We start from the raw sequence: 23523 nt of genomic DNA, 5'->3' as shown, positions 1-23523 counted from the left end.
ATGATCTATTGTTGGCGGTGCAGGGTGCTACAAGGGTGCCACCCGAGGTGGAAGCAAGAACGGGGAGGGAATCACCACAGCCATCCTGGGAACATGAAATCCCCTTATCACCGAGGGTGGTAGTGACCACTGGACCCTTGGAAGAACCTGTCACCCCTGCCCGCATGAAAGCAATAGAGGATAAAATGGACATTATAGTGGCCCTCCTGAAAGATATCCCCAGAGGGTCGGAGTCTCTGCGAGAAGATTGGGAGGAAGACCCCACCCAACTGACTAACCCGGGAGAGAGGTCCCCGTCACTCAGGGGAAGAAGTAGGACTCGGACTTTCCGACAATCGAGGGGAAAGGAGTCGAGAGCGACCAGGGATTGGCCACCACCGGAGGCTCGACGTGCGTTGACATTTGCGGAACCATCACAGCCAGCGGAGCCGATAAGAACCCTTCCACCGTTTGGGGTAAAGTTCGATGGCGACCCTACCAAGCTATCTTTTTTCATTACTAATGCTAGACATTATATGGAAGATTGGGGGCGATGTTTTCGTTCGGAACAGGGTAAAATTAATATTATTGCCAACAAGCTAAAGGGGCGGGCAGCGGACTGGTATGTGCAGTTATGCCAAACAGAAGCTATGGAGTTAGAGGACTTTGATGAGTTTCTGTGGGCACTAAAACAGCATTTTGAAGACCCCTTGGCCCAAGAGAGAGTGAAAAGGGCACTGAAAAAACTATCAGGGAACCCTCTCTGTCGCAGACTACGCTTTGGAATTTAAAGCCCTGGCGGGAAAGGTGGAGGATTGGTCCCAGTCAACTTTAGTGGAAATGTTTAAACAAGGACTGGAGACGGAAGTCCTCCGGTGGGCTTTGTGTCGGGACGATCCCAAAACATTGTATGGGTGGATACAGTTGGCGGGCAGCACGGAAAACGCTCTAGAAACGTTCGCCCATAGCAAGGAACTAAAGCAAGGCAGAGCAAGTAAAGGGGCTCGTGCCATGGGATTTTCAAGCCGCCCTAAAACGAAAAGTTGGGAGGAAGAAAGAGAACGATGATTTGCGAAAGGTCAATGCCTGAGATGCGGGAAGGAATGGCATCGTGCCACTTCGTGCCCAAAACGCAGACCTGAGGAACGGCCAGGGAAGTCGTCGGGAAAATCGCCATCATTACCGCGAAAGATGAGGGCTGCCTGCGCAGAAACCGACCCTTCAGACATCCCATTTGGGGAGGAGGAGGAGGAATTACAGTTTGACCAGCCGGCGGGAAAAGGCTACCACCTGCTCTGAAGGGCGCCGTTGGGCAGGTGGAAGAAACAGGGCGTGATCATGATTCGGAGAGTGGGAATTTTCCTACACTGACTGTCAAATTGAAATTGGGATCTAGAACCAAAATGAAGTCTGGGCTATGCTAGATTCGGGTTGTTCACGTTCGCTAATGCACCCCAATCTCGTAGCTGCCTTAGAACTTCCCATGTTCCCTTTGCAACGGCCAATGATCTTCATGCAATTGGACGGAACTATGGCTGGGGGAAAAGCGGTTACCCACTCCACAGGACTGGTGGCCTTGCAAATGGGTACCCATTGGGAAAAATTACCCTTTGTCATAGCTCCCGTGGGGGGTCCTTTAGTCATTTTGGGAATGCCTTGGTTCGTACAACAAAACTGGCTGCATAGAACTGTATCATTTGCTGATGGAATTTATAAAGCACCAGAAAGAGATTTATTGGAGGACATTGAGGGTGGACGGGTGGCTACCACCACTGTACAAACACTTGAACCCCTTGAAGAACTGCCTAAGCAATACCAAGATTTCACAGATGTGTTTGGAGAAAAGGAAGCTGATCGCTTACCGCCTCACTGAAAGACAGACTATGCCATTGAAATTCTGCCCAATGCAAAATTACCTCACCCAAAAATATATGCCATGTCTCCTAAAGAGCTGGCTACATTGAGGGAATTCATTGACAAAAACCTAGCTAGGGGTTTCATTGAGCCAGCAAACTCCCCGGCGGGGGCACCTGTTCTCTTTAGACCAAAAAAGGATGGCTCTTTGAGATTATGTACCGATTTCCGCGGGCTAAATGCAGTATCAAAATTAAATAAATATCCTCTGCCCATCATCAAAGATATGTTATCACATCTGGCCAGAGGCAAAATCTTCTCGAAATTAGATTTACGGGAAGCTTACTTTCGTATTCGCATAAGGGAAGGGGATGAGTGGAAAACAGCGTTTAACTGTCCTCTCGGGGCTTTCCAATACAAAGTGTTGCCTTTTGGTTTGTCAGGGGCACCTGGGGTTTTTATGCAACTAATCAATGAGGTCTTGCATGACCACCTATTTAAAGGGGTATTAGTGTATTTGGATGATGTATTGATTTATACTGAAACCATGGCAGAACATATTCACTTGGTCCGACAAGTGCTTGCTAAACTGAGAAAAGCTGAGTTGTATGCGAAACTGTCTAAATGTGCCTTCCATCAATCACAAATTGATTACCTGGGATATAGAATCTCAGCAAAGGGCATTGAAATGGATCCTGCCAAGGTTGAAGCCATTGTGGCATGGGAACCTCCCCGTACCAGGCGTCAATTACAAAGTTTCCTTGGATTCGCCAACTTCTATAGAGCATTTGCCCAAAATTTTGCTGAAATTGCCCTTCCCCTTACTGAACTACTAAAAACTAAAGCTCAGGGGGATACGCGGTGCTCAAAGAACCCGGGCGCGCTCCTTAAATGGACCCCAGCCTGCCAACAAGCATTCGATGCGCTCAAACAGATTTTCACCACTGAACCTATTTTGCAGCATCCTGACCCAACTAAGCCTTTCGTAGTGCAGGTTGATGCCTCTGACTTCTCCATCAGAGCAATTCTGCTTCAAGCAGACCAATCTGGCACTTTAAAACCCTGTGCTTACCTCTCTCGCAAGTTCACAGAAACGGAGAGACGGTGGCATGTATGGGAGAAAGAGGCGTTTGCTGTCAAAACAGCCCTGGAAACCTGGCGTCACGTATTAGAAGGGGCTTCCCACCCTTTCGAAGTGTGGACTGATCATAAGAACCTTGAGGCATTAAGCACAAGTCGAAAACTCAGCCCCAAACAACTTCGATGGGCTGAATTTTTTAGTCGCTTTGATTTCACACTCAAATTTATACCAGGCAAGAAAAACTTTTTAGCAGATGCTTTATCACGCAGACCCCAAGATGCTGGCCCCGGGCCAACGGTGCAGGGTACTGTATGGACTGAAAAGCAATTGAGTTTGGCAGCTGTAACACGCAGTCAGACACGAGCACAACAAGCCCAACGCCAAACCGCTCCGCCTCCCTCCCCTCCGGCACGTTTGCCAATTCCATCAGACTTGAAACAACAGTTGCTTTTCCACTTGAAATCTGACACTTGGTTACAGGCGAATTTAAACACTGTAACTTTCACTGAGGACTTTGCCTGGCGAAACGATCGTCTGTATGTACCCGAGGCTTTACGAAAGACGATCCTCCACCGCTGCCATGATGATAAGGTGGCTGGACATTTCGGCTACCTCAAAACCCTCCATCTCATCAGACGTCAATTCTGGCGGCCAACTCTTCTGAAAGACCTTAAAGCTTATGTGGCTGCTTGCCCTGTGTGCGCAACAACCAAGCGCAAAACTGGCAAGCCTCAAGGCTTTCTGCAACCTGTGGCAACCCCTTCCTACCCATGGCAAGACATATCTATGGATTTTATTGTCGACCTGCCACCCAGTCAACGAAAAACAGTCATTTGGGTGGTTAAGGACTTTTTCTCTAAACAAGCGCATTTTATCCCATGCGCTTCTATTCCCACCACACAACAGCTGGCACGCCTCTTCCTCGTACACGTGTACCGCCTTCACGGAGTCCCCGCCCGTTTGGTGAGTGACGGGCTCACAATTTACGTCACAGTTTTGGCGGGCATTTTTGAAATTGATTGGCACCAAACAAGCCCTCTCCACCGCATGGCATCCGGAAATGGATGGATCTACTGAGGCTGTTAATTCAACACTAGAACAATATTTGAGGGCATTCGTCAATTATCAACAAGACAACTGGGTGGACCTTCTCCCATTTGCTGAAGTTGCCTATAACAACGCAGTGCATCAAAGCACTGGACAAGTTCCTTTTAAAACTGTCTTTGGGCGTGAGTTCGTCCCAATACCCAAACTCCCGCATCCGCAATCACTGCCTGCCTCTCTCACTGACTGGGCTGAGACTCTAAAAGACTCATGGCAAAACATTCAACAAGCCCTTCATCATGCCCAATCCACCTATAAAAAACATGCAGATGCCAGACGCTCCCCCCAACCTATGTTTGCTGTCGGGGATAAAGTCTGTCTATCCACAAAATTCATCAAATCACCACAACCTTCGAAAAAACTTGGTCCTAAGTTTGTTGGTCCTTTCCCTATTATTGCACAAATTAATCCTGTGGTGTTTAAACTTGATCTACCCCATAATCTTAAACGGTTGCATCCTGTTTTCCATTGCAGCTTACTCAAACCGTACCTACAGTTGGATCGCTGGCATCCCCAACCAACCCCACCACCTCCCATCATGATCGATGACCAACAACACTTCGAAGTCAGGGAAATCCTTGACTCCCGCCGCCAGCGCTCCACCTTGCAATATCTTGTTCGTTGGAAACATTTTCCTCATCCTGAATGGGTTTCTGCTCACGACGTTCGCTCCCCTGACCTAGTTGCCCGTTTTCATTCTGCCTATCCGGCCAAGCCGGCTCCTTAGCATTTTTTTTAGGAGGGCGATATGTCATGTTCATCATTTCAATGTTCTGTTAACATTGTAACGTTTCTCATGTCAAACCTGACAAACCTCTAATCCGTGTATTACATGCTTGCACGTTTGCTGGCATTTTTCCATTTCTGCTGTATTCTTTATCTTGCTACTTCGGAATGTATGTTTGAGTTAGAACTCTTTTCAAGGTTAGTTTCCCAGGCGCATGTAACAGTTGCTAGCACCTGGGAGGGGGGTGGTTGCTAACGAGCATTGGGGGCGGGACCGGTTCGGACGCAAGGCTTTTAAGTTTGTATTTGGCGCACTTTTGCTTATTCTCAGCTTTCTCTGTATTTGCATACTATTCCTTTAATAAATCAGTTATTTTTAAGCCCTGGCTTGTGAGACTGAGTATTTGGGATTAGGCAACCATTACACCACCTCACCTTAGTCTGTCTCAATTCTCCAGTTGTGCCATCGATTCATCTTGTTAAATACTCAGATAACCAGATTCCTCTACCTCAGCTTCTGTGTTAATTATACTCCCTTGGAACTGCCCAGTTTAATGCCTCAGACTCAACGGCTTCTACAATCTTCAACCAATTGGTAAAATAGTACAGTGCAAACAATCCATTTACTCCTCAATTGTGTTCTGTCTGTTGCCTATGACTTCTTTTGTTTATACCTTAATTTTAAGTATCAATTTTCCTCAGAGTTAATTACCTTGTATGTAGAATCCATTCTTTTCCTATTCAAAATTCCATACTGAATTCAGTTTCAAAAATTGAAATAATTTCTGTTAATTATTGTTAGACCTTCCACTGAGGTAAAATTAGCTTAATAAAGAATTGTTATTAATTAATTCAGAGTCTATTGCCTAAACAGGACACCAGTAGCCTCAGAGCCATCCAGTTGGTTAAACACTATAGGCTCCTTCAATTTCTGGACTTTCAATCCCAGCTCATTTACTATTGCAGGGTGAATCAAACATTTAGCACACCCCGAGTCCACCAGCACGTTTAAATCTGCACTCTTATTTTTTTTTTAGAGTCCTTAACTGCACTCCCCCCCCACCACCATGCCATTATCTCCACTAACCACCACTCTGTTGCGTCCCTTCTGTCCAGCCTGCCTGCTGGCACCCATGAAGGCAGGCCTTAGTTGTTTCCTGCCGGCGACTAGTTTTCGTATGAGGAATCCACCTCAGAGGCCTCTGAACTTATGACCAGCTGCAGCGCTTTGCTGGCCACTGCTGCTTTTCCCTTAGTGACAGGAATCTTGGTTGGCTTGGGCTTTGACTTTGGCGATGGGGTGGGGTGTCAGCTGGAACAATCCACAGCTCGATGGCCTCTTTGCCCACATTTAAAACATAATCCTTCCTTCAATTGATGTTCCTTTTCCTTATCCCAAGTACTTCTCAACGACGCCCTTCGGGCTGTGCCCCCCCCCCCCGGGGCTGGTTTCTTGATAGGCGCTTGAATCTGTCGTTGCTTCTTTAAGCAAACTTGCTGAGCCTCCACCATCACAGCCAGAAAAATCCATTCTTTGAAGGTCTCTGATTCGCCTCTGGCCAGGCATCTGTCTAGGATGTCAGGCTGTAATCCATTCTGGAAAAATTCCACCTTAAGCGACTCTGGCCAGTCAATTAGATTCCCTGCTAGGCTTCTAAATTCCATAGCAAAGTCCGTCACTGACCGATTCCCTTGCCCCAGGAACTGTAGACTGGCTTTAGCTTTTATCCGGGTGAAATGGTCTTCAAACTGGTCTCTTAGAGTCGTCATAAAGTCATCAAAATTCCACAGCTCTGGGGCCCTGGTGTCATGCAAAGCTACCAACCATTTGGAGGCTTCTGCTTCCAGATGTGTGGACACGTATCTAACTTTTGCTCCCTCAGAATGAAAAGTGTCCCCAAATTCCTCCATAACCCACTCACATGCACCAGGAAGCACGCCGACTCATTCGGGTCCCCTCCGAATGTCACCTTCAGGTCATGGAATGCTTTTGGGCTCCTGGAATGTTGCCTCGGTCTTGGTGCTGGCTGGATCAGAACTCGCCTCCTTGCCTGCCGACCTGTTGGTGGAGCTGACCGTGCTGCTTCCTCTCTCTCCTCTTGGGAAGGCTCTGACTCTCTTGATTCATCCCCCAACCCAGCTGCTGATGGACCATTCTCTGGGGTTGGTGTTGATCAGGTTAGATGACTCACTAGGCTGTCCACCGACTCTTTCAAGCTGGCAATTTTAGTTGCCACGGACTGCATTTCATGCTCCAGTCTCGTTAGCTTCCGGTCGGTCATTAGGTCTCAGCTCCTTACTTCCTGTTGAGTAGACCTCCATCTCGCTGGCGTTCGCTCCATTCCGTCTCCCACCCCAAATGTCCAGCCAGGCTTGGATTTACTCAGGAGCTCCTTTCCTTCATGCTCCTCAGAATCTGGGGAGGGAGGTCAGCCAGCTGGGAGCTTTCGAGCCTTCGGCTTGGCCCCCTTCTCCTTGACTTTCCCTCGAGCTCTTGTAGTTATCGAGGTCCCGGCCACTGCTTCCTCCTCTGCCGTTGGCCTCTCCAACTTGGCCCGCTTGGTTTCTTCCATTTCAGCGAAATGGAACAGGGAAACATTGGCTTTCCTCAGAGATGAATTCTTGGGGTAAAGCTGTATAATTTTTAGTCGTAGCTTTATGTAAAGTTCTGACACAGTTGACTCAATAAAATCCAGATTAAATGCAGATTTCAGATTTATTGATGATGTGTACAGATGTTAAGCAAAAAGCCACGACTAAAAAAGTTCTCACAGCGCTACCTGATAAAAGACACATAGGCATGTCAAAACCTCCTCCACACTCCCTCCCTTTTCCCTTAACAGTCCAGCATTCCACTCCTGGCTGGCTGGTATGACCTTGGATTTCTTCTCACTCTCAACAACTCCCCCCCTCCCCAATCCAGAGCTTGAGATTTGTTGCTTCAATGGCAGAGAACACAATCAACAGATCTAACAACGCTTTGATTGTGGGTTCTGACAGCAACTTCTGACTTCCTGCTGGCTTCCCCATTGACTTTACTTGTGGAAAGCTGGCAGGGAAGTCAGAAATTACAATCATGTGACCACAGGGATGCTGCAACGGCCGCAACTTTGTGAATAAAACTAGTCTGAACATTATGGAAATTTCTATTCCACAGGAGTAATGGGTCCTGGATTTTTTATGCATTCTTTAAGTTAGTGGATTTTAGGCATCTCAATTCAAAAATTGTTGCAGTATAATGCACCATTTGAACTAACTTGAGGGTACAAACAGACAAATACAATGAGAGTTTTAGTAGTATATAGATTATTGGTCTGAAAGTGGGAGTAAGTCAGTAATGATTGGATGAAGCATGTTAAGTCTCTGAACTGATGGATTGATTATGTGTCATTAAGTCATTGTTAACTTTTAGCAACTACCTATACAGACCTTATTTAGGATAATGTGTCTCCAACCTGCCCCTCCAGGTCCTCCAACAGTGCATCTATTGCTGCTGCAATTGAATCCAACCTCCTTGCTGCTGGATGGTCTCTTCTCTTTCCTTCCACTTTTCCCAGCATTATAGATTTTAAAGAGATCAAAATGTATCCAAAATATAATAATTGGAGTCTTGTCATTTGTGCTTTGAGTGAGAACTCTGGATTGTTCTATACAGGTAGTCCTTGACTTACGACCACAATAGGGACTGGAACTTCTGTTGCTAAGTGAGGCAGTCGTTAAATCAGTCATGCCTGATGTTATGACCATTTTTGCCACGGTCATTGAGTGAATCACCATGGCTGTTAAGTGAATCATATGGTCATTAAGTAAATCTGGCTCCGCCCTTTGACTATGGTTGTTGGAAGCTGCCTGGGAAGGTTGCAAATGGTGATCATGTGACCCTGGATGCTGCAAGCGTCGTAAATACATGCCAGTTGCCAAGTGCCTGAATTTTGATCACGTGACCACAGGGATGCTGTGATGGTCGTAAGTGTGAGGACCAGTTGCAAGTCACTTTTTAGCATTGTTGTAACTTTGAATAGTCACTAAACAAATGGTCGTAAGTCAAGGACTACCTGTAATTCATTTGTTTGTTTCCTTGGCTATCCATGGTATTGTCAGGAGTTTTCTTCAATGCCAAAGTTAAAAAATATCAATATTGTTTTTATCCTGCTTGTTCAAAGACCAACTTTCACTTCCATAGAGTATTCAAGGAAAACCATTGCCTGCACAATTCTGACCTTTGTATGTATAGACAGGTCTCAGCATCTGAGTATCTTTTTCAAGGCCTTTATTGGTGCTCTGCTAAGTGCTTGTATATGGGGTGTTTCTTGGTTGCTAGTTTATTTACTAATGATAGTCAGTCCTAAAAGGCTGAAGCTATCTACCAGTTCAATATCTTCTCTGTTAGTTCTAAAGCTGGTTGCTATACCTGTTTTCATTAGTTTGGTCTTTTTTATATTCAGTCCTAGTACCATTTTTTTTACTGTGCGCCTTGACTTTTATCATTACAGCTTCCAGCTTTTTTGCATTTTCAGCTACAAGAATAGTGTCTGTTACATCTTTTATACAAAACCTAATAAGAAAGTAAATAATTAATTCTGATTAATAATTAGTGCAGGAAGCAAAAACAGTTAACAGCCAGCCTGCAGCATGCTGACTAAAAAATGAGAACCATATGAAATCACATCACAACCACATGTTCCAGGGATTTGATTGGCCCTACTCACTTCATTATTACTAGATGTACTTTGAATTCAAGGGATACATGCTAGTCACTGAAATCTGATTCATGCAATTTCTGTTTTTCCCTTCCCTATCAGTAGTCTAAAATAGTTGTATATGAGTGATAAGAGTGTTGTGTTGCTGATCTTAAATGCATGGAGGACCAGTCCTCAATAAAATCTGCTGTGGCTCAGAGCCCTGAAAAAGCTGAATTATCCTGTTTCCCTCTGAATTTGGATTGATCGAAATCCGATTCATACTCAAGCAATGCACACTGCTAGACATATACTTTTTTGAATGTTATATCTGCTTTTTTGGTTCTGTGCCTTTGAGTCAGTCTTGACTCCTGGAGACCACTGGACTAGTCCTTCAAGTTTTCTTGGCAAGGTTTTTTGGAAGTGGTTTGCCATTGCCTGCTTCCTAGGACTGAGAAAGAGTGACTGCCCAAGATCACCCAAATGGCTTTGTGCCTAAGGCAGGACTAGAAGTCACAGTCTCAGTTTATAGCCTGCTGCCTTAAGTACTACAACAAACTGCTCTATTATATCTGTTTACTTCTTGAATAAAATAGTTTAGGATTCAGTCATGAACATACTAGTACCTAATCAGTGCAGATCAAAAATGGTGTATCTGAAGTTCAAAACAGAGCAAGCAAGGATTTTAAGTGGTTTGTCGTTTTCTCATGACAGGCAGTACTGTCATGAAATCAAAATAGACGTATTTTTTACAATGAAAAATATAAGGGCAGTTTAGGTATGCACAGTTAAGTTTTAAATGGTAAAGTTTAGTGATGCAAATATGTCTCTTGGCTTTACTATGAAAAAAGAGAACAATTATGGCTTAACAATAACAGTATATCTAATTGTACATCTCAACCCCAGGCTGGTTAGATGATGCTGTTGAGGTTCTGGGGCCTGGGGAGATCTGAATGGGGAGCAACAGGCTCAAGCTCAACCCTAACAAGACTGAGTGGCTGTGGTCTAGAGATTTCCATCTTTAGTCCTGAAGAATGGTGCACAGTTTGGGAGTCTTTGCAATGTAACACCTCTGTCTTGTGAGCTGCACTGGTTACCATTAGGCTTCCAGGTGCAGTTCAGGATGCTGGTTATCACCTATAAAGCGCTTCGTGGCATAGGGTTTTGTTATCTCTGGACGATCTGTATTCTGTAGTTTGTGTCTATCCCACATAATCAGGCAGATTTGACATGCACTGAGTCCCATTGACTAAACAGTGTCACCTGATAGGATCAAGGAAGTTGGCCTTCTGTGACTCAAATCAAATCAAATCTTTATAAGGTCATAGACCAGCATAAGTATCTATAATGAATTTAAATTAAGAACTTTTCATATTGCCATCCTGGATTTTATATTTTATGTTTATATTGAAGAGGTACTGTTTTTATTGTATTTTAATCTGTATTTAGTTTTAGTTTTATTGTAAACCACCCAGAGTCTCCCTTTTAAGGGAGATGAGCAGTGATGAAATTTGAAATATAAATAAGTAAGTAAGAAAGTAAGTATACTATAAGTGTAGTATCTTCTGTGACTCAGTGCCTATCTTTTGGAATGATATCTTAAGAAGGCGGTGGCGCACTCATTTTCTCAACGGGCCATCACTTGACCCAACTAATCTGGACAGTTTTTGTTCAGTCTCCAACCTTCCCTTTTTAGCTTCAAAGGCAGCTTCAAAGGGCTCTGGATGAAGTGGATTATCTGGACTCCTTTCAGTCAGGATTCAAGCCAGGATATGGGACTGAGAGAGCATTGATCACACTCTTGGATGACCTCTGGTAGGAGTGGGATTGGGGCAGTGCATCCATGCTTGCTGTTCTTGACCTCTCAGCAGCCATCGAAGACAGTATCCTCCTGGACCGGCTTCGGGACTTGGGGGTGGGCAGCACGATGTTGTGCTGGTTCTCTTCCTTCTTCCGGGGTTGATTCCAGTCAGTGTTGATAGGAGAGGTCCAGCCCACGGCTCCTACTTTACAGAGTAAAGCTTTATTTTACAGCAGAGCTGTAAAATAATGCAGCTAGTTTAGTTGCTACTAATCCGCTATTGCAATCTTTGTTCTCTTCTGTCATTCCTTTATATGAAGAAAAGTAATATATGGAATATTACGTTAACAATGCTACTGGCTAGATTTTGTAAAAGGAAATAATAAAATTCTTGGCTGGCACAGAAACTCCTAAAGCTACCCTTGTTAACTGTATGTTATTTATGGCATCCTCTTAAATTTTATTCTGTTCCCATCCTTTCATAAGATTTGCTCAAGTTTTATGTTTCACATTTATTTATACATGTGCTTTAATATACTTAAGATAAATGTGTGGATATTGCTGCCAAACATAAGAACATCACTCTAAAAAAAGTTTTGATCTTTAATAGCTGTCGATGTAATGTGCTTCTGAGGGTATGATCTGGAAAGATACAAGTGTATTTGACGCTGTTACTTTTTTTTTTTTTTTTTTAATTTTGGAGGCAAATACGTTGATGTACAAACTTATCCAATAGGTCTAGGGAGTAGTAGACCTGGACTTATTGGAAAGTTTTTCAGGTATGAATGGCCATAATTGTGCTGATGGTTTTACGGTAGTTTGTGTTTTTATTGGTGTTTATATTTTTATTGTGTTTTATGGGTTCAACCATGGAAAGTTATTTTTTGAGTTTGGTAGTATGTAAACACATTAAAAATAAATAAATAAATGATAAGATTAGTGGAGGGTAGGGGAGTGAATGTGAATGTATGGCAGGACAGTACCACTGTAAGTACTGAACTTCTCATGGCCATACTTCTGTTATTCCATGTGTTTGATTCACAGATTTTAGGCATTTTATGTTATGGTATTTGTATTTAATTTTTTTTTAAAAAAATTGTGTCCTGTGGATGGGTGTGCATTTCATGAAGATTTTACATGAGTAAACAAGTATTTTACCTATACTGACTCCAATTTGAGCATAGCAAGTTGATTGATTCCTCCAACTTCTGAACAGTGTTGTCCATTTAACACAGTTTAATTATGAGGGTATTTTTCAGTTATCTAAATATAGGAGGATACATAAATCAGATGGCCTTAGTGACAGTGTTGGATCTTCTTTTTTCTCTTTTAACTTTCAGTCTAGGTTTCATCATTGGGGCAAAGGTCTATGTAGAGAAGTAGAAGGATTTTAAAACTAGACGTTGTTACAGTTGGCTTAGATAACAGAAGATATATGCCATCATCAGCTGTTACAGAAACAAACTGAAAGTATTTTTATTACCTTTGCATAAAATAGTATAAATTGACAGTGAACTAAATATTCCCTTGCACAATTTGTATTCTGAGCAGGTAGCATGGAACGTTCCATGCATATTGTCTCTATGTAAGTTTAAATACTTCAGTCCCAGTACTAAAATCAAATTCTAGCTGAAAGGTATTGTTTTATTAATTAAAACATTTATGTTATAAGTATATATTAAATATGTCATGTCATTAATATTTCTACTCTTTTTTTTTATTCTCTAGAATAATGGTTCCTTGGTTTGGTGTCAGAATCACAAACAATGTTCAAAGGTATGTGCTTGCCATAGTTATTAGTTATTATATATACATATACATAAACATATACAGTACATACACATACACACATACATTTGTGTGTGTTAATCAATTTCTGTGTGGATTTGTATAATTTTTCCTCACTTTAGCACTACAGTATTTTTCTATTATGACATCATTCTTGGAATTGTAGCAACAACAAAAAGCTATTAATGTACTTTTCATATATTAGTTGCTGACAACTAATAATTGCTTGTTGTTCATTGATAAGTTTTTGTAGTAGCAATTTAAGTTCATTATATTAAAAATGCTTTTAAGTTACATTGACACTGATGGTATATTTTAGCTATCAGCGATTCTTAAAAATGATTAGCCATGGCTAAATTGAGCAAATCAATCTACACAACCTAGTTTGGGGTGGGGGCAGTGGTGGGGAAGCATTTATTTGATTTATATCCAACCTTTCTGTCCAGGCATGAAATGTCTCCATTTGTAACATAAACAAGTCACTAAAATGTGCCTAATAATATTTGTTCTACAAGTAGTGTCTGTCAAGGAAGGAAGTTAGTGAGTAACATATTTCTCTAACATTCCAAGGCCTACTTTGATGCTGAATGTTTATTCTGTTAGTAATTTTACATCCTCAAGTCTTAATTTCTTTGGAGATTTCATTTGGTCTTATTGGTGTCTTCTGTGTGTGTTTTGACTCTTTGACCCTCCAAAGATTAGAGTGTAAGTGAACTAATAACCATTTGATTCCACTGGAAAACCATCTTACTAAGATGCCTGGAGAGAAGCAACAATGATCTATCAGCTTTAGAGGGTCAAAGAAGAACTATAGGGCTTGGTCACTGACTGCTCTTTTCATTCACGTAACAATGCTGAGTGCATTTATTCCTGCTTTAGAAAGTCCCTCCAAAACCATTAAAACTATGTGGTGAGGAATGGTAGGGATCCACTTATTTAGTCAAACTTTCATAATGATACAAAACAATGTGCTGAGATCTATGTTTAACACTTGAGTTTATAAATATCAATAATAAATAAAGGCCAAATACCCAGCAATTTTGTGATACATAATATCTGATTAAAAAGTGAATTATTTTTACAAATAGATACTTTCATGTAAAAAGAAACTAGAAAGTTCACAGAATTCTATTAATACAGGTTTTCTCTGTACAGCATTTATGATAATTTGTGGGTTTCTACTGTAAAAGAAGTTCTATTGAAATATTTGCATAAATTCTAAATTTAAGATTACTTAATTGTCTTGTGGCAATTTGTTTTAACAGATTAAATAGGTCCATTTTAATTGAGATTAACTATTATCATATGCGATTTTTCTACAAAAATGTTTAAAAAATAATGTACAGCTTCACCATTTTCTTTTTGGACTGAGTAAGGTTGTGGCCCTGTAAATAAAGAAAAATAAATAATTGCTTTTACAAAATGATAATGTGGAATACATATTGGTTATAAAATAAGTGTTGACTTTTTAAAATAAGACTAACTAAATTTCACAAAAAAAATTCTAAAATAAATTATTGCTGCTGGTAATGAATACTGACATTGCTGTATAGTAAGGGTCTCAGGATACAAATTTGCCTATTGTAATCGATATGAAAAAACAATATTTTGGTGACTCTTAAGTAATAAACTCTTGAAATCACTATTAGTGCTTATTCTGTGAAATGAATTAGAAGAATTAAAGAGTGTCTGGATACTATTATTTATCCCTTTTTCTGAGATTATCAACATTTGTTGCCAACATCTACTCACAAAAGCTTTTCAAATTAAGTAATTAAATCTGTGATAGTTTATTTATCCATTCTATAAGTTATGTACTCTTGGCACATTTCATTGGCACATTAATTTTTCCATTTTTTATATTTACAGTATACTCTAGATAGTCTAACTAGATAAAGATACATTGAAATTAAAAACTATTTTTGAATTTAAAAAGAGTGAATGAAAAAATAAACTAGAATTTAAATGGGAACCCAAGTTCTGATAAGCTAATGCTTTGTCACTTCTTATGCTTAAACTTTTCAAATATGTCCTGCAACCCAAAATATTGAGGACCCTTGAGCTTGTGGCATTCTGCGGTTAGCTCTGATAGCTTGCTTCTTTATATAGCAAGTTTATTGTTAGCCATTGGTTGGATAATTTATCACTCATATATTGGAAATATTTGAAATAAAATACAATGAAATCACAGCTTAATGAGTTGAGCGGGGAGATGCTATCCTTTCTTCACAAAAGTCCATTACTTGCTAACTATACCCTTCAACAATTTATATCATTTGTGTAATGCTGTCATTACAAATAAGATAACATTTTAAGTTTTGATGCCTTGTTTTGATGTAGTTTAATGTAATATACATTTTTTTCTTTCTTTCTTTAGCAGCAAATATTTTTATTTATTCATTTTATTCAATTTCATGCCCAGATAGTTGGCCAGGTTTTCTTGGTGTAGGGAATCTGTATTTTAGACTTATTTATTAACTCAGTAAGGATGAACAGTAATTTTAAGGGGTGACTGAGCACCATGAAGAATATAAAGAAGGAAGAAGGAAACATATTATCAAGGTATCAGTCAATTCAGTGAGTATCAGGCTAATATAAGAAAAAAGAAATGAAAACATAACAAAGCTTGCTATTTAATATACTTGGAACCTGTGATGAGCTGATACCTGATTCTGCATACATACAAAATTTCTAAGCTTTTTGCTTTAACTTGGTTTTATTTAAGATTACTTCTTAGAAAATGGTTTGGCATTTCTGTGACATTTAAAAAAAAATATATACCTATTTTTCATATGAATTGTGATGCATTAATTCAGTTGTGGATGAACTAAGTGGCAGTAAGCAAATAGAAAATTAAATGGGACTTCGTTTGAAATTATGCTGATAGCTTTCATCATTTACTAAATTATTTATACCTGTTAATATTAGTTTCTGGGAAATACAAGAGAAAGATTCATGCTTTGCATATGTGTTTCCCATAGGCAGCTGGTTGACTACTGTGGAACAAAAAGAGTAGATAGGCCTTTGGGTTGATTAGCATGGCTTTCCTTAAGATGATCTGCAGATGCTTTGATAACCCAAATTTATTCTCCCTCAAGACTGGTTTGGCAATTTTGCCCTCCAAACAGTCACTCATGCCCTGGTCATCTCCCGTATAGACTACTGCAATGCGGTCTACGTGGCGCTACCCTTGAAGGGTATCCAGAAGCTTCAGTTGGTCCAAAATGCAGCTGCGCAAACAGTGATGAGTGCTCCAAGATCAGCACACGTAACACCTTTACTGCATGAGCTTCATTGGGTTCCAGTTTGCTTCTGGGTCCAATTCAAGGTGTTGGTTATCACCTTTAAAGCCCTACAGGGCATGGGGCCAGGCTACCTGAGGGACCGTCTCATCCCTATAACATCGACCCGCCCCACCCGATCATGCAGAGAGGGCATGTTGCGGACCCCATCTGTAAGAGAATTTCATCTGGCGGGGTCCAGGAGGCGGGCCTTTTCTGCAGTGGTGCCTGCCCTGTGAAACATTCTACCCCCCGAGGTGAGGCAGGCCCCTTCGCTCCTGACCTTCTGGAGGGGCTTGAAGACCTGGTTCTGCCGCCTCGCCTGGGATGGGAAGGGCAATAGCTCTTCCTGGGGGTGGCTGGTGATGTAGAGTTCTCCCTACAGAATGGAAATCTCCCACTTGGATTCTATATTTATATTTTTATTATTTTAGTATCATAGCTGTTGACCTGGTGATTTTATGATGTGAGGTTTTAAGGTGAATTTTATTGTAAACCGCTCAGAGTCCCCCTTTTAGGGGGAGATGGGCGGTGATAGAAATGTGAAAAATAAATAAACAAACAAATAAATAAATAAATTCTGTTATCCTCAGAATGAAGGTTTGTTTCTGAAATGGATCCCACCAAAGATGCATGGAATCTTCTACTCCATTATAGAAAGAGACACAGTAAAATACAGCTATTTCTATACATAAGCACCAAGAGAACAATTATTTTGTGTGCGCTAAAGTGAATACAATATAATGAAATGTTTAATTGCAAACAATTTCTATATCTCAGGACATATTATGGTTCCCAGGCTATGCAAAAAATTAGTACATATGAGAATGTTTTCTTCATTCTACATTTATGACAAAACTGAAGAAGAAAGCATGAGAGAGTTTGTGATGATCAAAGGTGGATGAATACTGATTGAGAGAACAAATAGGGAGAGCACCACCTTTCCCCAAGGATTGGTGGGAAAATTACTAAGTACAGATGGGGAAAAGCTTAGCTGAGCAGTTTATACAGGAGAAGTAGTACTGGTTTCTCAGGTTTAGATCACATCACAACAGCTGCTCATGCAGGATAATCATATGTGTATTAGATTAATTTCCATACCTCATCTCCATTTAATATGCTGGCTGGTGGCTGATAGGAATTAAGATCAAAAACATTTGGAGGGTACAACTTTGAGGAACAATTATGAAGAAGTAAAGAAGAACTTAACTTGTACATTACCAATATGCTTGAACTGTTAACTTCTTATTTCAGGTTTTTTTTTTTAATTTCTGTATCAAAAACAGTGGGCATAAACTGGAATTTTACTGCAAGACTGCTTGTGGAATGTAAAGCACTATTGAATGCTGCAATAATAATGTTATCTTCTATAAGGAAAAATCCACATGAAAAAGTTAATTAAGCCAGTTGTTCCAATTATTTTAAATCTTTTGATTTTCCCTCCATTGCATTCTTGTATGGCCACTGATTTAATTTTCTTGTCATCGCCTTCAGAGATCTGCATAATTATACTTCTTCTTTATATATTGTATAACAAATTAATATTGTCTCCATTCTGTTCACTCTCCTGATACAGCTAGGTGTGTTTTCCCATTTACCAATTTCTAATAAAGCATCCTAATGCTGCCCAATTGGCTCTTGTGCCTAACATAAATTTTCCCAAACCTTGTATCTGTCTTCATAGATATCAATATAACTTATTCAATGTTTGTGTTGCATTGGACTTACGTGAATTACATATAATTTAAATTCTTGTCTTTTTAACTCTGTTAAAAAGCTAATATATTTAATTTTACAATGATAAGAAAGGTACAGCCTCAGTTATCTGGACTTCCTGTGATGCTCTGAAATGCATATCCATTATAAAAGTAGGTGTTGCTGAAATCTTTGAGCTACAACTCTTACATTAATCCCATAAATGAAAAACTCATCTGAAGATTGTTGAAAGAAAGCCCGTCTAATATGTCAACCAATCCATTGTATTATAGTAATTGAACACTGAAGTTGTCTGATAACATTAAGTTCTCCAACCAATATTAATCTTTTGTGTGCAAAGCATTTCTAAGAAGCTAAAAATTTTTCTGAGAAGCCATTTTAAAGTACTGATAATGTTATATTTCAAATTTCAGTATAACCATTTAAACACAAATGAATGGAGGACATAATTTAGGGATGCTTATATGACAAAATTTACATATAAAAGTGGGGATTTACTGTGATGCATCATGAATCTCAACCCAGCTTTCCTTTTCCCCTTCTTTCTTCTTGGGATTAACAAAGCATCACTGACAGAAGTCACTGATTGATTGACCCAACAGTGGCCAAAAGGCCATTTGCAGCCTTAAGAATAGGGGGGATTTTGTGAAAGGAAAGATAACGGAGGATGCAAATGCAGCAGCCACATAAACATGGGACATATTTCTAGAATACTCACACTCCACTATTCTCTCTGGGAACTGCTCTTCAGAACTTCCAAAAAAGCTTATGTACGTGGGAATCTGAATAAATGTCCTAAATAGAGATTTGCTGCACCCGTCTTTTGAAGGCACTGAAATAAAAGTTTAGTTTTCATTTGTGTCACCAACACTGAGCAGAGACTGAAATCATGTCATTGTGTACATTTGAGAAGATAATTAGCCTGCAATGGAGGGAGCATTCTATTAAAAAAAAAACAAGAGTAACAGGCATATTTGCAAAAGTAGATGTGATCCACAAAGTTTAAGCCAGAGTACATGTTAATCTTTAACATGCTAATTACAAATAGTTGACTTCAAATGTTTTTAGGATAGGATGTATACAATGTTATCCTGGGCATACTAGTAGTACTCTGAATGAAATGTTTCTTACAGGCTTTATGTTGATTGAAAAAGAGAAAGGTTGTCAGCATTTAATACTAAGAGGATACATCTCTTTCTTTAATAACACTTTGCATTTATTTATTGATTCTAATTTCCACTGAAATTATAACCTCAATTGGGCCATTATACAGAGAAAATTACAGGGTGTCTGTCTGCAAATTATCTGTCTCAGTTTTTGCTTAGTCACCCAGTTCCCTAGTTTTACTGTATTGTTGAATCTAATTGAAGAATAAAGTATTTATTGCTTAATACAACTTTTCTTTCCTCAAAAGTCATGGAATCATTAATAATTTCTAAACTGGTCTACTTTGGAATATCAGGTTCTCTAAACCTTGGGATGTTCTAAGAAAATATTTGAGGCTTTGTTTTATACTCTAGCTCTAGTTTATGTACTTCTCTCCAGAAAAAGGGGGCGGAAATGAGTGTGTCAAAGCTATTTAAAAAGCACAAGAAGATACATTAATGCTGACATTTTGAAGAACTAAGTGCTTTATCTGCTTCTGTGAACATTGAATATAGAATATTCATAGTGTAGATTCTTTTCCATTTGAGCTACTTGGTACAAAAATCCTTTCCTAAAACTTTTAGCAAAGGCCACTGAAGTATGCTATCTAATAATCTGTACATCTTTGGCATCTAGAAGGTAGTTGATTAAGTGGCATCTAACAGTAGTTCAATCAGTATTGATGGAAGTCAGACACTTTTAAGGATGGGCAGCGCCTTGAGATGTCTGACTAATTAACAGATCTGTTGCAAAGTGAATAACCAATTTATTACTTAAAACATTTAGACAGTCTTCATGTATATTCACTCATCCAAGTGTCCTTAATGTCAGCGAGTATTACTCATTTTCAAGCTTTCTGTCCTTAATTAGAAATGGGGACAAAGCATGAAATTGCTGAATTTTTAAGGCATACAGAAATTTTGAAGTAAGGTAGTTGTTTTATTTCTGAATGTGAGATTAAATATTTTCCTCCATTTATTAATTTATTAATTGTATATTAGGTAAAACTGTTAAATTAGAACTTAACTATCTGTCTCTCAAAATAGATATAATGGATTGTGATGTTTGATTTCCTTACATGGTTCAAAGTTAGAGAACAATATAGCTATAACATTTCTCCAAATCATAATTACAGTATTTCAATTATTTGCATTAACTTTTCCATAAATCATATCAATTCTTTACATAAACTGTCCAGTATTTTTCATTATGCTCTAATTTAATTTTTATTCCTGTTCTGCATGTTTTTATTAATGACAATCTGATTTTGAAGTCCCTTGGGTATGCTATCTAAATTTAGAAAATCATTCCGTTACTCACTTTGCCATTGCCTTCCCCAGTTGTCACCTTCCCCAGCAAACTGGATACTCATTTTACTGACTTGGAAGGATGGAAGGCTGAGTCGACCTGAGCCGGCTACCCAAGAATCCAGCTTCCGCTGGGATCAAATTCAGGTTGTGTGGAGAGTTTCAGTTGTACTACTGCTGCCTACCGCTCTGTGCCACATGAGGCTCCGATTTATAGCATATTTCATGAAATTCTTCCTGGTAGAAATTTGATAACAGAAAACTGTACTTCACAGACCCTAGATTTTATGTAGAGTACATTTTTACCGAAAATAGTGTAAGGAATGAATTTGCTCATAGGGTAAGTTCCAGATTTTCCTTCTACCAGATGAAAATAAAGATTTAAATATCTTTTCCTCCTTTGCTATCAGTAAATATCAAGTATTGCCCTTTCAGGTTAAACCCCTGCATATTAAAAGCAACAAAACATTTAACAAAACACCACTATGACTCAAAGTGAGATTCTTTATAAAATAAGCTAATAAAAGCTATTACATGAATAATCCTTTCTGTAACAAATGTTTCTTCTTTCCTGGAACTATGACTTGCCTGTAAAATTATTAATATATCCAGATGTTCACATATCATTTGAAATAAGTCTCAGTTTATGGTGGCTTTGGGGAAGGGGTTGTCCTTATTTCAGAAAATAGTTACTTTAGCGATCTAAGTAAATCCAACAGATAGATCTTAGAAACTCTCTCCTGTTTCCAGTTGATCTCTTCTCGATTATTACCAAAATATTGTGGTTTCTTTTCTGTGTGTCTATTCTCTGTGTTTATTTCTCTGCGATAAATAGCAGATTTAGGAGAAGGTGGAATGAGGAAACCTTGTTTCAGAAAAAAATGCATGTTAAATCTTTATTCACTTCACTGACCTTGAATCAAGTTGAAAGTACCTGAAGTGTTTAAGAAAAACATAGACATGTTTGGATTTCATTTTGTTGGACAGGGAATGATCTACCAAAGTCATTGTATAGCCATGAGCCTTTACTTTCAAGTTTAATTCCATTCTATTACAAAAGAGTACGCAAAATTGATTTAGGCTTCAGATTTAGCTTCTCTATATGTACATCCTAGTACAATATATGATGAAAAATCTTTTGTTCAGAAAAATCTTTTGGTCAAGCTCAATTGTCAACTTATTTTTATTAATTTATAAAACAGATTACCCCCTTTTCATTATAAACATAATCCCATTGTGGAGTGGTAAAACTGAGTTTAGATTTAAGTATGGATATCCCGAAAACTGAAAGAAAGGTAAGATCATATGGATACCATACTTTTACTCTGGATCTAGATTTGATATGTAATAAAATAATACCTTTTCACAGAGAATATCCACAACAAGCTATCCAGAGTGAGGAAATGTTCATCTAGGGAAAGTTTTACTTTAGTTGGCACCTTACAAAAACCATGTCTAGTTTTGGTATTGTTTGTGTGTCTCCAAGAGAATTTAGTGGTGAAAATTTTGTTTCAAGATTTGACCATGCTCAGCAGGAAGGTATATGTCCACTTAACAGTTGTTAATATTTATTTGGTTTTGAGCTATACTGCTGTCTTATATGTGTAACTGCCATTACTCACTCACTGGGTGGCAACTACAGATGTAAAATTCATTAAAAGCATTTGGTGATTTTAAAAAAGTCAGATAGAAAAGTTGTACCTGGAGGAAAGACATTCTATGTTTAAATATTGTAACTAAAAATAATACTTATTAAATTATGTATCTCTTTGACAAAATTGTACTTTATTGTATTTACTGTATTTCTTGTATAAACAACAGTCTTTATTTCAGTCATTAACCAGCACAAGGGTATTTTTTATACAGTACAGTAAATGGACCCAGGATATCTGAGGGACTGCCTCTCCCTGATTACAGCAGCCCTTCCCATTAGATCAAGGCATGCTATGGGTTCCATCCGCCAGGGACTTGCATTTAGTGGGTCCCAGGAGGCGGGCCTTCTCTGCTGTGGCTCCCTTATTGTGGAACATTCTCCCTTTTGAAATAAGGCTTTCTCCTTCCCTGCTATCGTTTAGGAAGTCCCTTAAGACGATGTATTGTCAGGCGTGGGGGTCTTTGGGAATGGGAGACATTCTTAGATGGCTCCACTATAATTGACATTTTTGCTCTCTCTGTGGGGTTGGTATATTTTATAGTAATTCTATAATTTTGCGATAATATTTTTTAATAATCATTTTATTTTTTATAATGATTATTCTTATATATTCATTGTTTTTACTTCATTGATGTATGCCGCCCAGAGTTGCCTTGTGGGAGATGGGTGCCCATATAAGTATGAACAATAAGCAAACAAGCAAGCAAACAATTAAATAAAATGTACTGTATTTATGTGCAGTTGATAACTGAAACATGGATAAACATATCTCTACATTTAAATTATTTGAATTCATGATTATAGCAGAGAATATTTGCATGACAATAGCATTGTATCTGACTTTTCCAGATATATTAGAATCAAACAGATTAGATTAAATAGCTAGCTAATAGTCTTTCTTTTCACTAGAAATCTTCTAGCTAAGAAATATTCTTAGGTGTTCTTGCATGCATTGAATGTTTGAGATCTTCCCACAGATTTTCAGTAATATTCAAGCCTGGGAATTATGAAGGCCATTCCAAAACCTTCATCTTTCCTCCCTGTAACTAGTGCATGATTGATTTGGGGATATGTATCTGATCGTTGTTTTTATGAAATAGCCAATCTGTTTTCAGCTTCAGTTTCTTCACTGATTATAAAACACTGACACTTTTGAATTGTGGTGCTGGAGACAATTACTCAAGATACCTTGAACTGCAAGAAGAACATTCAGTACCAGCTGAAGTAAAATCACACTGCTCACTGGAGCTCTAATAGTGAAGTTAAACCTTAAATCTTTTAGAAACGTAATGTGAAGGCAAGAGTCATTAATAAGACCCTCATGCTTGGAATAATTTGAAGCAGTCAAAAAAGTGGCCAACTAAGGATAAGATGACTAGATATTATCACCAATGCCACAAACATAAG

The 23523-nt window shown here is 39.1% G+C and overlaps 1 protein-coding gene across 1 annotated transcript in view; it reads left to right on the top strand.

The window, feature by feature from the left end:
• Window positions 1-23523, top strand: part of ANOS1 (anosmin 1) — a 128949-nt gene that overhangs the window by 16529 nt on the left and 88897 nt on the right. Inside the window, exon 2 of the mRNA XM_063305075.1 lies at window positions 12953-13000. Coding sequence (XP_063161145.1) covers window positions 12953-13000 — 48 coding nt within the window. The remainder of the gene's footprint in view (window positions 1-12952; window positions 13001-23523) is intronic.

This window comes from Candoia aspera, chromosome 5 (genome assembly GCF_035149785.1).
Source record: "Candoia aspera isolate rCanAsp1 chromosome 5, rCanAsp1.hap2, whole genome shotgun sequence".
Lineage (NCBI taxonomy): Eukaryota > Metazoa > Chordata > Lepidosauria > Squamata > Boidae > Candoia > Candoia aspera.
The sequence above is the reverse complement of the archived record's forward strand: the minus strand, read 5'-3'. Positions and strand labels throughout refer to the sequence as shown.